Source organism: Centroberyx gerrardi, chromosome 2 (assembly GCF_048128805.1).
Source record: "Centroberyx gerrardi isolate f3 chromosome 2, fCenGer3.hap1.cur.20231027, whole genome shotgun sequence".
NCBI classification, from domain to species: Eukaryota; Metazoa; Chordata; class Actinopteri; order Beryciformes; family Berycidae; genus Centroberyx; species Centroberyx gerrardi.
Genome location: NC_135998.1, coordinates 27,410,002 through 27,425,556, shown reverse-complemented (window position 1 = coordinate 27,425,556; position 15,555 = coordinate 27,410,002). Strand labels below are relative to the sequence as shown.

The 15,555-nt window shown below is 43.2% G+C and overlaps 1 protein-coding gene across 1 annotated transcript; it reads left to right on the top strand.

The window, feature by feature from the left end:
- The first annotated feature begins 883 nt into the window (after nucleotides 1-883).
- naa25 (N-alpha-acetyltransferase 25, NatB auxiliary subunit) lies at nucleotides 884-15,030 on the top strand. The gene is made up of 24 exons (XM_071898326.2): nucleotides 884-986; nucleotides 2,529-2,614; nucleotides 5,738-5,876; nucleotides 5,968-6,086; nucleotides 6,182-6,256; nucleotides 6,392-6,499; nucleotides 6,919-6,997; nucleotides 7,119-7,230; nucleotides 7,356-7,445; nucleotides 7,741-7,913; nucleotides 8,025-8,137; nucleotides 8,238-8,445; nucleotides 9,396-9,485; nucleotides 9,570-9,750; nucleotides 9,849-9,948; nucleotides 10,159-10,310; nucleotides 10,404-10,529; nucleotides 10,636-10,879; nucleotides 11,253-11,376; nucleotides 11,477-11,542; nucleotides 11,663-11,760; nucleotides 11,923-12,033; nucleotides 12,217-12,357; nucleotides 12,442-15,030. The coding sequence occupies exons 1-24, from the start codon at nucleotides 929-931 to the stop codon at nucleotides 12,562-12,564; spliced, it is 2,916 nt and encodes a 971-aa protein (XP_071754427.2). The 5' UTR covers nucleotides 884-928; the 3' UTR covers nucleotides 12,565-15,030.
- Nucleotides 15,031-15,555: the final 525 nt, after the last annotated feature.

The following is a 15,555-nucleotide window of genomic DNA, read 5'->3' as shown; positions in this document are numbered from 1 at the left end:
GCACAGGAGTTGTTGTCCTGACCTGTCAAATATAATATTTGACATTTGACTCCATCCTGTTTTAGGGAATATTATGAATGTCTAAATTTAGTATTTAGATATATATTTTCATGTTGAACATATTTCATTTTTCTTTCTCAGTAGGCTTATGTTCTACTGCTGTTACTTTGTACCCCCTCAAAATGCTGTAGGCTAGTTCATTTCCCCCCCCATACTCACATTTCTACTTAACATCTACTAGTGTTTGCATTATTTAAATACCCCCATTTGCTATATTCTTATGTATAGTCTATTTTTCTGTTTTTCTTTGCGGTATCCTATCGCTGATACTGCATTGCCCCAGTGTGCCCACAGGTTGTCTATCATAAATATTTCATCTAATTATCTTAGCAAAATCTAGTAGCCTACTTCTTGCCAAAGCAAATCAACAAATGACAGATTGTGAACAGATTCAGTTAGCAACCATGACAAGGTGACATTACCAACAACAAATGGTTCAATATCATGTATATCAATCAATAGACAGACGATCTGCATCTCTTTTTTTCTATTTCCCGCTTGTCTGAAATAGTGACATGCTTTATTTCCCCATAGAATATATTGTAGCCTAGTCTTTCATTTGGAGAAAGGTTATCAGAACTAGTTGGGACTGCAGGAAGAGAAGTTTCTCTTACTCTGTCTGCACCTCTCTTTGGGAGCTGAGTAGCACAGACTTTATCTAATCTAACCTTATCTTAAATATTAAAATAGTAGGGCTGGAGGTTTCTGATTCACGCAGCGTTGCAGTGCATATTCAGACATGCATATTCATACCCATGCCCAGATAACTACAGTGTATTGTGTCTTCAGCGAAAAAAAAATCCTTTAATCACTACTAGAGGCAGCGTAGACTACGCATGTCTGAACATTTACCCAGGTAAACTCCACCATGGCGGCGAGAGGCCATGTGCAAGATCCCAACGACAGGCGACTCAGACCCATATACGGTAAGGATTCAATGGGAAATTACATATTTGGGTCCGTTTCGAGGTTCGGTAAACGTTGTGGTGCTGTATCCCGGAGCATGTGTTGACAATAGGTGATGTTGGCGTCAGAGGGCAGCGCTGCGGCCCCTCCAGCCCCAGCCCCGGACTCCGCTGCCTGCAGCGCCCAATGACAGTGCACCTTAACCGGGGTGCCACTGAGCCAGGCACGGCACTAGTCCCAAGGCTCTCTGGAAGAAACCGTTAATCTCTCTATCTAACCTGTAGATACTCTCGGTGGTGTTACCGCATTGACTGGTTCAGAGATTTGTCGTCCGGTTAGGATCATTCTCAAAGACAAAGTGCTTTCTCCTTTGCTAACGTTAGCTATTTGACAGCTAGCTAACTAGCTACGGTTAGCAGTGTGCTAGCCAGTCAGTATATGGGCATGCTGCAACTGCATGCATGTAAGGAAAAAAAGACAAGAAAAGTTGTATATTTCTGCGGGTTGTGCCCCCCAGGTTGTCAGGAATTTTTGTTGTGACTAGCTGTCTGTGTAGTCTGAAACGGTAACTGTTTGGTAGCTAAATGTTACACTGCTAGCTTACAGCTAACAGTAGGTTCATAACTGTTTAAGGACAATGCTTCAAGCTAACTTAACTAAATAGTGAGTGGTAGCTTGCTAGCTAACGTTAGCTAGCTTGCTTGGACCTGTCACAGCTCATGGTCCTGTATGTGTACAGCTCTGAATAAAGACTGTATGTAATGTAGATTCAGAGATGTGTTCATATTTGTGTTTTAAAGAACGAGGCTTTGCCCCTGTCTAATATTTGATTTACCATGAGTTTTTCTACAAGCAGCTCTGTCCTAGCTTTGCACTGACTGAACTTTCACCATAACTCCCCAGTCTTGCTGTCCAGACTGTCGCTGCCCTAACTGATAAAGGGTCAGATTTTGTTGAGAGTGTGACTTTGATTCATGAATGATGATTAATAATTACCTTTTAGCACTGAGCTGCAGCAGTAATGCAGTTAAAAAGTAGACTAAACACTAGAAAAAAAAATCTAGACTAGCCACCCTGTAACGTTAGTAGCCTAATTTCTCCATCATCCACGGCTGCAGTTTCAATGTAGCTTAGTTTGGCAGCAGTACCATCAACCTGTCATCCCTAGACTTAAACAAAGGGTCTGAAAATGTATCTAGGCTTTCGCCAACTTGTCGTTCATCTGTTATGTTCAACAAAGTTGCACAGTTTGGACAGAGAGAATAGACATGACATAATCACAATGTACTGTCTGGCACAGTTAATTTTGGCACCCAGCTGTCCTGAAGAGCCTGGACTGAGGTGTGTGTCTCTGTGTGTGTGCACACATTGCTTTCACCAGGCATTCACGGACGCATTCTTAGTTATAGCTTTACACATTAATACACATTTGACTACAATAGCTATGTTCACCCTATTGTACTTGAACATTGAACACTGTGTAAACATGCATGATGCATTCAAATCTAATAATTACAAACATCCTGATCAGTGTAATCATATTGCCCCTCATGTTTTCCCAGATTACCTTGATAATGGCAACAATAAGATGGCAATCCAGCAGGCAGATAAACTGCTGAAAAAGCATAAGGACCTGCACTGTGCCAAGGTAAGTTGCTAAGGAACTATTGAAAGCCTTTAGTTTTGTTTTTTTCTATGAAGCCTTGTGGCACTGTTGGCATAGTTTTACATGGATCTCTAAAACAAATACAAAAAGAATGTATCAGCAGCAATGTATCCTACCACCAACTCAGTTTTTCACTGAAGAAGACCAACGTAAACAAGAGATGAGTAACTGGTGTCATGCAGCAACCTTTAAAATCTGTCTCCCTAATCAGTTCCTCACCTATATTGGAATCTGTTTCTTTGCATATTCTTTAAGATATACACATACACGCACACATTTCACAAGAGCGGTCAGAGGACAGCAGTTTGCTCAAGGACACTTTGACAGGGATGGACACATTGGCTGCTGTGGGGATCAAAGCTGTGACCTCATGGTTACCAGACTGTAGACCACCAGGTGACCCTGCTGTCAAGAAGCACCGGTACCTACAACGTATTTAGCTGCAATTTTGGGAACCTCAAATCTGCCTTTATCATTGGTGTTGTTGAAAAGAAAACACTTCTCAAACATCTGTCAGATGATCACAGAGTTCGCTTGAACACTTTGAAGTGACCTTGGCTTAAACATTCCTTATGTGCTGTCTGGAATTACCATGAATTCAGAGTCGGAGACAAATAGTTATAACTGTGGGATACATCCAGGGCCCTGCTGTATAATTTTGCCATGTGGTCACATGTTAAGGTATTTTGGAGCCACTAAGTGTATGAAGACAATTTTACCTATTGTAATTTTTGCTGTCCTTGCAGTAGTCACTGTGTGTGTGTGTTTGTGTTTGTGTGTGTGTGTGTGTGTGTATATGTTACAGGGCTAATCATGATTATTGAAAATTGTTCAAGGTGCCTCAATAGGTATAATTCACTGTACTACACTGTGCTACTGTAACTACAGTGCTTCACTCTCATGACTACAAAATGTAGCTTTTCCTGCTCACATGGTGTCAATGAAGAATTTCCCCTAACATTTACCTATAGGCAGATGTGGCCACTGACCATGTAAGAGATACCCATAGTGAAGGTAGAGACATTGGAGAGAATAGAGAAAATTGGCTCATTTGTTAGGAAATGGCTAGGAGTCCAACGATGTCTTAGCAGTGTAACACTGCATGGGAAGGATTCGTTGAGTATACCTCTATCATTCATATGTGCCGGGAGGAAGCAACAACCTATCAGAATCTGTCGAGAATAAGAAGCATGATTGGAAAAGCGCTGGAATGTAGAGGCATTTAGGATTAGCTTCATTATTGGAAAAATGTGCTGCCATCAGCCCACAACCTCAACCAGTGTCTAGGTGAAGAAAGACCCAACATGTCCTCTGTGTTCAGAAACAGAAACACCCAGACGCATCCTGTCAGGATGTAACACTAGTCTAGCCCAAAGGTGATACACATGGCGGCATAACAAAGTGTTGACATTCCTGGCAGCAGCAATTGGGGATAAATGAACAGAAATTATTTTTTAACTGTTAGAAGAGAGTCCTAAGCATCACATTGGCTTTGCACTTGAAGACAAACAGATTATATTATTATTATTTTATTATATGAACAGGTTTTATTATTGAGACTGGCCTAGCAATTTACAGTCCCGCCAGAGATGGCCAGCACCAGCACCTGCTTCAATGCTCAGCTAACTGTTCACTTTGTAGAGCTCACTGCACCATGGGAGGATGCAATAGATGAGGCAAATGAAATTAAGAAGCTTAGATACACTGAGCTAGTTGAGGCTGAACAACGAGGCTAGAAAGCCGGGTACACCCTGTGGAAATAGGGCACCGTGGATTTGTAGCCACATCCACTACTAGTTTACTCAAGGAGTTGGAGATTCATAGTCAGGGATCATTACATCAGGCCACCAAGGTTCTCCAGCTTCTGAAACAGGTGAACAGAGCAGCCAGTAGCTCTGACTGAAAGGAAGAACACCAGCTGGGCTGAAAACAAGGAAGTCTTACTGTACCTTGTGACTGAGACAGGAGTTATATATCTTATGATGGCATAGCTATGGTAGGAGTGGGTAGTCATACTCTGTTCTCTGCTATTGCTGTAATTGTCTTATATAGTCAAACTTAGGGGACGTTTCATTAAACTTACTGTTCGCTGATAGATTTTGTCCCTTCAGTTTATGATTGTTGGTACTGTTGGTTTCTGAACTGCTGAGCAGGCTGTTTCAAGCCAGGGGAGGTCAGCCATCCCTTAGCGAGGTTAGAATTTATTGTGCCTAATGTTGTGAAGTGTAGATACAGGGTAATGTAAATGAGTGTAGCTCTGGTCAGTGTTGAGAGCAGGTGTGGAGCAGGGTGTTTCTGGGATGCCAGAACATAAGGCCAAATTATAGTTCAGCGTCGAATTGCCGCCGTAGCTACGGCATAGATGCCTACGGCGGTGCGAGCTGTTATGGTTCTGCGTCTGTGATTCTGCGCGTAGACCACCGAAACACTAGACGGCAGTGTCGTGCTTTGGTAACACAGAAGTAATAACAGAAGAAGCAGAGTTTACATTCTCTGAAACTGTGGTGGGACGTTCCCACTTGCTAACCTCAGTGACATCACATACCCCAGTCTCTCCTCCAACATCCAAGCATCCAAGAATAGCACATGTGATAGTTACAACAGATCCTGTGTATTAATACATTTCATGAAGTCTGTGTGACAGGTACACAGCCATACAGAAGATGCTGTAAAACTAGCAGGTGAAATTTATGGCCAAATGTATGCGTAATGCCCCTATACTAGGTAACAATTATTATTCTGTTGATTACAAGAACATTATATTACCTGTGAGCTGACTTTATTTGTAGGTGGTAGTGTAGTATGCGTTCACACATACACATCCCACACCTCACAAAGTGACAGTCACAAATTTTCCCATTCCTAATCTGAACAGTGACTCCTCTTACAGTTGTTTGTCTCTGTTGTCTGTCTCTCTCTGTCTCTCTCTCTCTCTCTCTCTCTCTCTCTCTCTCTCTCTCTCTCTCTCTCTCTCTCTCTCTCTCTCTCTCTCTCTCTCTCTCTCTCTCTCTCTCTCTCTCTCTCTCTCTCTCTCTCTCTCTCTCTCTCTCTCTCTCTCTCTCTCTCTCTCTCTTACTTTCTGTCCCCCTCTCTCTCTCCTCCCAGGTCCTAAAGGCCATTGGTCTGCAGAGGACTGGGAAGCAGGATGAGGCTTTCACTTTGGCCCAGGAGGTGGCCACACTAGAGCCCACCGATGACAACTCACTACAGGCTCTGACCATACTGTACCGAGAGATGCACCGCCGTGAGTACACACACACACACTCACACACATATTGTTTTGAAAGGCTGGTGACATTATTGGAATGTGTGTATTGTTTTGTCTGTTGTTACAGCGGAGTTGGTAACCAAGCTGTACGAGGCTGCGGTGAAGAAGGTTCCTCTTAGTGAGGAGTATCACTCTCACCTCTTCATGGCTTATGCTCGTGTCGGGGAGTACAAGAAGATGCAGCAGGTGAGAGAGCATGTGTCCGCAGAATAATGAAAGGGATGTTTATGACCGACAACATCTGTACCTTACTAATTAGTGTGTACCTTTGTCCTTTATAGGCGGGAATGGCCCTCTATAAAATCGTCCCCAAGAATCCTTATTACTTCTGGTCTGTCATGAGTCTGGTGATGCAGGTATGGGCGGGCTTTTGCAACACAGCCCTTGTCTGTACACACACACTTTCACACTCCTGAAATATTGTCATAATGAAGAACTGCGCTTGAATGATGTACGTGCTCTGTTGTGTTTGGTCTCTGCACCTGGTTTAGGCCATTTCAGCACAAGATGAAAAGCTGGCCCAGACCATGTTCCTGCCTCTGGCTGAACGCATGGTGGAGAAAATGGTCAGGGAGGAGAAGATCGAAGCGGAGGCGGAGGTGAGTAGTCTGCGAATTCATCAAGGTGTCTGCAGGTCCTGAAAAAGTCTTACAATGTCTTAAATTATATTATCTAATCTCTAGGCCTTGAAGGGTCGTGAATACAGTTAAATATAGCATTTGAAGTCTTAAATTCAGTGTTGGAGTTCTAAAAAATGTTGTTTCTTGGTGTACTGTTTTGTTTGTTCTGTTGAGAAATTAGTCTAGTCATGCAGACTATAATCTGATAGGTCTAGGTTCCCTTTTTTTTTGTTTCCAAATGAAATTGGTTTTATATTTCATTCTAACTGGCATTCTAAGCTGATGAAACTTGCAGACACCCTGATTCATACTGCTGCCATTTGCTGCCACAAGCTTAATGGTGATAACATTGCTTGTAGTATTTACATTTGTCTCTGGTTTTGCATGTGTTACTCTAGGTGCAACTGTACTTTATGATCCTGGAGCGCCTGGGAAAGTGTGTAGAAGCTCTCGAAGTGATCAGGGGCCCACTTGGGGGTAGGTGTGTGTGTGTTAGTGTGTAGTGTGTCTAATTTTTCTTTCTTTGTCAAAATTTCTATGGGTTGTGTAATTTCTGGTATGTAATTCCTCCTCACTGTGTTTATGCATCTTCCCACAGAGAAACTGACCAGCGAGTTACAGAGCAGAGAGAATAAGTGTATGATGCTCTACCAGCGACTACAGCGCTGGCCAGAGTGCAACGCCCTGGCCCACAAGCTGCTACTCAAAAAGTGAGTCAGAGCCTCCACCTGTCTGAGAAGACACTTCTGAGAACATCCTCCATGCATACTTGTCAAGCATTAACTATTACTGTTTTACAGATAATAGATACAAACACGTGTGTCTCTCTTTCCAGTCCTGATGATTGGCAATTCTATCCCGCCTACTTTGACTCCCTCTTTCACCTGATGGATCAGTCGTGGAGCCCACCAGAAGAAGGAGAACAGTGAGTACAGAGGTTGTTCTTTTTGAATAGATGCAGGTGTGTGGGGTGGTAGGATGGCCTAGTAGACCATCCTTCAAACAGACAACTAAGCATTTACCCTGCTGAAATGTCCTTGAGCAAGACACTGAATCCCTACCAGCTCCAGACTGCTGCTCTCTAGCTGAGCCTGACCTCTGACCTCCATGTGGAGGGGGGCAAGAGAAAAGAGAGTTTCCCTACAGGGATCAATTGAATATCACATCATCTAGCATTGTATTTTTAATCTCTGTCTGTGTGTCTTTCCCTCTCTCTCCAGCTGTGCGGAGGGCTTAGTACATTATTCTGTGGCTGAAGTGGTGAGATTTGTGGAAGAGAGAATTAAGGGGGAGGACAGCAAAGAGTCTCGTCCACTCAGAGGCCCCTACCTAGCCCGGCTCGAATTAATACACAGACTGAGAGAAAGGGGCTTGCCTGAGGAAAGAGAGCTAGGTAAATTCAGATTGTAAAATAATTACATGCCCATCTTCTTTAAAGGGTTTCACAAATTGGCTCGGCTCTTGGGCCTTATTATGTGACGGCCTGTTTTTTGGTGTTAAACAGGTGAGCCCTTAGAGCTAATGGTGCAGTTCTTTGGGAAGTTCGGAGACAAACCCTGCTGCATCACCGACCTAAAAATATACCTGCACCTGCTCTCCCCTGACCAACACGTTCAGGTAAAACACACACACGCATGCACCGATATATAGCAATATCGTTGAGGTCCCTCTTGTGAACTGAAGTTGTGATATCCTTTTTTTCCTCCTGACTTTTTAGTTCATTAACCGACTGGGTGAAGCAGTTCCATTGGGGGGAGAGGGGGAGGAGGGATTTGCTTTTCCAGAGGATACCAAAGCGCTACAGAGACATTTGTGTGTGTGTCAGCTGAGCCGCGCGCTCGGACTGCATCACTCTCTCGACACGGATGGAAAACTGCGGCTTATCGCGGAGCTCAAAGCTCACTATCATCATGGGCTACGGTTTGGTAAGAGCATCAGTTTTTGCTTTCTTAGACCCTTTTTATACTTGGCATTAACATGCGTTCTGTGTCATCAGATTGTGTACAGGTAGAGCAAATGCATAAAATCCAGGTGTAAATGCACCTGAGATGTATTGAAGAACTGATCAACCAAACCAGGTGCATGTGACCACATTAACAACAAAGTGTAAATGCAGTGCATCTCCAAGGAATACATAGCCTATAGCTATAGAAATGGAAATAGCTCAAGTAGTAGAGTACTTGACGAACAAACTTGGGAAACAACCGAGGCAAGCATTTTGCCTTTATTAGATAGAGAGGCAGGAATGATAGGGAGAGAGAGAGGGAGGGGATGACATGCGACAAAGGTTGTGGGCCAGATTCAAACCCAAGATGTCGCATTTACATGGTATGCGCCTCATGCCTACCATACATTAGAAGACATTTAGTCTGACACACTCTCACATTTAACAACAATCTGTCTCAAGTCATGAGTTTTTAGTCCTAGAGGTGCTCACATTATAAGATTCTGTTAGGAATCAGGATGTTTCAGAGATTTGGTCGTAGTTCCTTGCTTGCATCAGGCAGGTTTTCAGTGCATACGAAGGATTATACAGGCTCAAAACACTGATAATGGTTTGAGTGTGAATGAAGCTACATCATCCCCCTCCTCCACCATCTACACTGTCAATTTTATGGATGTAAATATTGCGAGAATAAGTGGCATGCACTGCAATCAGCGTTTTAGGGAAGGAAAAGAGAAATCCTGATTTGAATGTGTATGCCAGAGACTCATTTTAATGCCTGGTGTAAATGTGATCTAACGAAATCATATCTAAACACTGTCTGGATACAAGGTGGATGTTAATGTGAGGTGTAAAAGTGGACCTTAAGCTTTTCCAGTAAACAATGACTGGCTTAGTTTGTTCTGATTTCTGGATGTCTCTGTCCAATAGGGAAGTCGTCTCTGAAGACGGAGCTGCAGTTTTCCGATATGTATTGTCTCATGGCAGCTCACGTATACGTTGACCTATGGAAAGAGACTGGTGAGTCTTTCTCTCCTTTTCTCGATCTCTTTCTCCGTCTCTCTCTCTCTTTGTGATAATGTGTGTAAATGCTGTGTGTTGTAGGGGACGAGAATATGGTGTGGCAGTGTTTCGGTGTCCTCCATGAGGGTCTGTCCCACAGCCCCTCCAACGCCCAGTTCAAGCTGCTTCTGCTGCTCCTCTACTGTCACCTGGGAGCCTTTGAGCCTGTAGTGGACCTCTATTCCAGCCTGGATGCCAAGCATGTACAGCACGACACCATAGGGTCAGTACATGCACGCAGAAACCTCCATTTAAACCTGACGAGCATAAAACAACTAGCAATAGATTTATGAGTGTAAATATGCCCTCTCTTATCCTTAGGTATCTGTTAACACGTTATGCTGAGTCATTGGGTCAGTTTGCTGCTGCCTCCCAGTCCTGTAATTTCTCCCTCAGGTTTTTCCACTCTAACCAGAAAGATGTAAGTCCATCCCACTTCTAGATGTAATTTCCACTAGATTAGAGGCTTTAAAAGGCCAGGATCACATGCTCATATTTTAACTTTCTCATTCCTCTTCGTCGTCTCTTTCATTTATTCTTGTGCTTGATTTCTCTCCATAAAATCTGACTAATTTCCCTCTTTCTACCCGCTTGACTTTCTCCTTTGTCTTTATCCGTATGCTTTCACCAGACCTCAGAGTATATCATCCAGGCATATAAGTACGGAGCGTTTGAGAAAATCCCAGAGTTCATTGCTCTCAGGAGCAGGTTGAACCAGTCGCTGCACTTTGCCCAGGTCCGCACGGAGAGGATGCTGCTGGACCTATTCCTGGAGGCAGACATGTGAGAATATACACAAACACACACACACACACACACTGACACCTAGAGCTGAATTCTTAACTTATGTGTGTGGTGTCTTTTGTTTTGTTCCAGTGTGTTGAGTTTGGAGGAGAGTGTGAAGGCCATGGGTCTGTCTCCAGAGGAGGATGACATTCCCTGGGATACCATGAGGGACAACAGAGACCTGACCGTCTTTACCAGCTGGGACCCTAAGGATCGGTGCATATTTTCACAACATGTTTGCAGAAACAGGCACGTGTGCTCGGTGAGAAAGTGCTGTTACCTCAACGTATCTGCGTGTGCCTGTTCCCTGTTCCTTTCACAGACATTTGACTGAGGAGCACAGGCGTCTGTCTCTAGAGGAGGAGTCAGTTTGGCTGCGGATACGCTCTCTAACGCTTCGCCTCCTCGCCTCATTGGCCCTGCTGGGACACGCCCCCTCGCAGCAGAACTCCGAGATGGCCAATGAAAATGGAGTGGGAGACAAGACCTCCATCCTCAGTAGCCTGCTCTCCCAGCTCGACCAGACTCTACAGACAGCAGCTCAGATATCAGAGAAACACACACAAGTAGGTTTTACACACAGGTAATACATAATTTGGTGCATGATGTTGAGTGACATTAGGGCTGGGTACCGAAGGTCAGTACAGAAAAAATGATTTTCTGGGCATCTCTATACTAGTTAAGATCTTTCCCCAGTGTAAATGCACTGTATCTTGCACATGGAAGCTGAACTTCAAAATAAAAGCCCCCCTTTACGCTGCGCTTACTCACACTTTGCAAACAAATCTCTACAAAGTTGATTGCCTCAAAAAAGTGCTGCAAAAAGTAGTGATTTGGTACTGGAACAGGAACCGGGTTCAAACGATGCCCAGCCTTAATTGTCTTACACATGGGTTGATTATTCACAAGGTAGAAAATGATGCTATTTGTACAATGCAGTATCCATTCCTGGGACCCCCCTCCACTCGCTTGGCCCCAGCCCTGTCCAGTGGGAGCTGTCAATGCCAGGTTGCTGCCCTCCAGCTGTCTGTCCATCTACAGGAGCTGGAGACTGTTGGACTCGGTAAGAAGGAGAGATGGAAATAACATGAAATCATGAAATCATGCTACCTTGATTGGCCTATTATCCATCCGTTTTTGTTTTTGTTTTTTGTTTTTTTCAGACGAGTCATCGGAGCTTCAAACCCAGATCTGTAACGGTTTCAAATCATTAGTAGTACAGCTTCAAGGTATGTTGCCAGCTTGATTGCTTGCTTTCTAGCACAGTCAACAAAAACAAGAGTAACAATATAGACTGATACTGTGTCTATCCTGTCTTACATTTTTCTCCTCTCTCTTTGTATCCCCAGAAATACTGAATAAATGCAAAGGAGATTTATTGGAAATGAAAGACAGCAGATTAAAAACTTGGCCCTCCTTATTAGAAAACCTAGTCTTCTTTGTTGAGGTGAGACATCTGTGCTTTCTTCCACACATAGGGAGACACGTGTGACTGAGGTGCTTCAGTTTATGTTTCCTACCTTAGTGTATCTGATGTTGTGGTGTCCCTCTGCCAGCCATTGCACTGCTGAGCTTTATAGCTGTAACATATTGTTGTTATCCTTCATAGACGGTGTGCATAGTCTTCTGGATGGCTAGTTACTGTGCGAAGGTCCTCCGACCACTCAAGGCAAGTCTACAGAAGAAGAAAAAGAAGAAAAAGGACACAAACACGGCCCTGGTACAGTTCCTCGGTTTTTTAACCCTTTCACATCCTTAAAATAGATAAATGCACCCATTTATGGACTCATCGGCTAATGCAGCTTTGATAGAAACACAATAAACTCTCTTGTTCACCCGCTCACCCGGTTAGAGAGCTTTATACCCCTTGTAACTCTCCACCGATGGCTTCTCTCCCCTGCAGCCAGCGGTGGTGTGCGGGTTCCAGGAGCTGACGGGGAGCTTGCAGGAGCTGCTTACCCAGGCGTTGGAGTATATAAAGGGGCAGGAGACCGGCGTGACAGCCCTTAAACTGGCCAGTATCACCTTGGAGGGACCCACAGAGGTAGGCGTGCATACGGACGTGCATTTTCTCTCTCTTATCGCCCGAAAAGCGTCCCTCCCCCTCATTTGTGTGCCTTTCTTCTAGGAGGAAGGCTCGTTTGCCAAGGCTGCTATGGACAAGGTGCAAAGCAGTTACCTGCGCTCGCTACAAGAGGTGGGAGATCTGCTGAAGAAGAGAGCAGAAACTCTAAAGAACCTCAAGATCTGAACACCATCGCACACCCCGAATCAAGATTACTATCCCCCCCCCCCCACCATCACCCTCCAATGCCCCACACCACCGTCTTACTGTCAGCCCACCAACTAATCTACACAAGGCCTACTCTCCCTGCTCCTCCCAAATACCCCTCCACCCCCATGCCCACTCTTTTTTTTTTTTTCAATTTCTCTTCTACTTCCTTTTCCGCATATTTCCCACTCTAGGTTTGTCGAGGTCTCAGTCTGGATTTTTTTTTCTTTCACTCCTTCACACACACACACACACACACACTCGCACGCACGCACGCACGCACACACTCACACACTCACACACCTCTGGAACATTCACAACTCTTATAGCACATAACCTTGTAAGTTACTCATGACTTTATACAGCAATTATAAGTGAAAATGAGGAAAAAGTCATGCTCCTTTAAGAAATAGAGCAAAATAGAAAAATGAATAAGCAGTTTTAGATCTAACTACTCTAATAAATTATTGTACATAGTCTGCAGATTAAAGAACTTCAATGACCACAACTCCTTTACTGAATGGGAAAATACAGTAAAAAGACAATAAACCACTATTCCCTTTAGTTATGTTTCCCCTTTTTATTCTTTCCCTTGTTTTTTCTGGTGACGCCAAGAACAAGCGAAGTCCCTCTAGCAAAGTAAACCCCACACACACTGAGGTCGCTACTACTCTGAAAAGGGGGGGTTCCTCTTTTGAGTGGGATGCTTTTCCAGCTGCATCTGCAAGAGCAAGCAGGCACAATTTTGCATCAAATCTCCCGATTCGCCGGAGTGCAGACTGATGCACTCGATGGAAATACGGACACCTGGCATAGGGCAAACAGTAGAAGGCCTTTGGACTGAACTTTCCCCATTGAATTTATTTGTGATTGTCTTTTTTTTTTTTCTTTTTTGCTTTCTGTATCTCGTGTGTCGCTTCGGTACTGAAAGTGAAACCACCTCTGTAGTCGCAGTATTATAAAGAGCAAGGATGGGATAAGCTACATCACCGGGATATTCCTTTTAAAATTCAGAATCTCAGTCGAATTCCCGTCTCGGCTCTTCTTTTGTGTTTCAGAGTAGCGGCGTTTTGTAACATGCCTGTCGTGCAGTTGGACATTGTAGTTAGGTTGTTTCAGCACAACAAGAATCAGGCATGGATCAAATAGTCAGAATCCTTTAAATTTGTATGTCTTTTAAAAGTCTGACTGAAACGATTCAAATTATTTAAGAGACCATGTGTGATTATATTATAATGACTGTTCACCAAATATGTTTCCTACTCAGATCTTTTATGAGAGAAGTTCACCACAGTCTCTCGTGACGCCGCAGGTATGAAATGTCTTTCTGGCAGCAGTTGATTTTAGTCCGTCAACTCAAATTGCAGAGAAAATCGTGATCCACACTTTTTCATAGATATTCATGTTTATATTGAACACTCCCTTTGAATCCAAGGCACCTGAGTATAACAAATACAAAATTGACAATTTTCAAGAGGAAAAAGCAAATGTAAAGGTGCATGTGTTGGGAATTCCTCCTAGAATAACTGAGAGGATTTTGTCTACTTTGACCCAAATCTGATCACACTCTAGAGAGACGGTTATTCTCCGCAAAGATGCAGTTCTTGTTAGAATTATCTTTCATTCTGGAAAGGCTCTCACTAAACGGCTTGAGCCCAGAGAGGTGTGTTTCACAGATAATTAAACATTGGACCTAATTGTACATAAAACATTGGAAACATTGGACCTAATTGCAACCTTTGGAAAGTACCGTGTGCGAGGACATTAGTGGAACGTGTGTTTTGAAAGCAGCTGCAGTAGATATAAAGATTTTGTCCTGTATTCATGTTTTTGTCATTTCCCCCTTAGTCACCCGCCTCCTCCAAACAATTCTCATAAACCAAAATGATTTCTCCATCGTCTTCTCCATCTTCTCAGTCTGTATACAAATTGTATAACAAGACCTTCTGTTGTTGAAGCATTTCTGACCGGTGGAAATCAGAAACAAAATTTAGATATGACCCATGAGAGACAGTAAGCAGACCTTGTTTACAAATTCTAACACCACCAAGGAGCACTGATGACTGACTATTGGCACTGCAGGTCGTGTGAAATTGGGTTTTGTTGGTTTTACTATTATTATTTTTATTCAGAAATCGAAGAGCAATGAGAAAATGTGAGCAAATGGTGATTGCCCCCCACCCTGTTCCCCTGGTATATGCATACAAACACACACACCTCTACAAATATATATATATATATGCCTTTGGAAGACTCAAGCCCGACTGCTTGAACCGAACCACGGCTGCAAAGATGTTTGTGATCCGAGTAGATGTTTTGTTGAGGTTCAGAATAATGGTTGACAATCTGGAGTGTCATCTCACCTTTTCCTTCTTTTGTTAGAAAATGGAAAACAAAAACACTGGAATGTCAAAGCTTTTTTTTAAATAAAATGAGTAAATATGAGATTGATTTTGTCATGGTATGTACCTCTTTTGGATATTAAACTAGACATCAGTATCCATCATGTCCACATTTGAATAGAACTTTGTGGAAGTCATAAAGTGCTGTAAAATAAACAACAAAACAAACATCAACAATAAGTTATAATAAAGGGAAGGCTGCTGAATTAGGGCTTCTGAACAATCAAAATCTATTGACCTCCCAACAATCAATCAGAGTTTGAGAAGAAGATAGGAGTGCTAATATAGACACAAATGTATTTCCTCAGACAGGTTGTTCCAAAGTTTAGGGGCCCCGATCACAAATTAACCTTTTATATTTTATCTAGACTTTGGGGAAAAAACACTTCTAATAGGTCTAATACCACTGTACATATGGAGTTATAGGCTGAGCCCAAACCAGAACGTATGTGTGTTTCTGAATCAGAACTTGTGTGTGTGTGTGTGTATTGGAGTGTGTGTTTGATAAGAATCCATGAACAAATGCAAAGACTTTGGCGACGAACTGTGGAGGAGCGAACTCCCCCTC

What these genes read in the sequence shown, in the direction of transcription:
- naa25 (XM_071898326.2), top strand. Translation starts at nt 929, where the DNA reads ATGGCGGCGAGAGGCCATGTGCAAGATCCCAACGACAGGCGACTCAGA. An exon ending in GTACAGCACGACACCATAGG is followed by an intron (nt 9,751 to 9,848) that starts GTCAGTACATGC and finishes TCTTATCCTTAG; the next exon opens with GTATCTGTTAACACGTTATG. An exon ending in CTATTCCTGGAGGCAGACAT is followed by an intron (nt 10,311 to 10,403) that starts GTGAGAATATAC and finishes GTTTTGTTCCAG; the next exon opens with TGTGTTGAGTTTGGAGGAGA.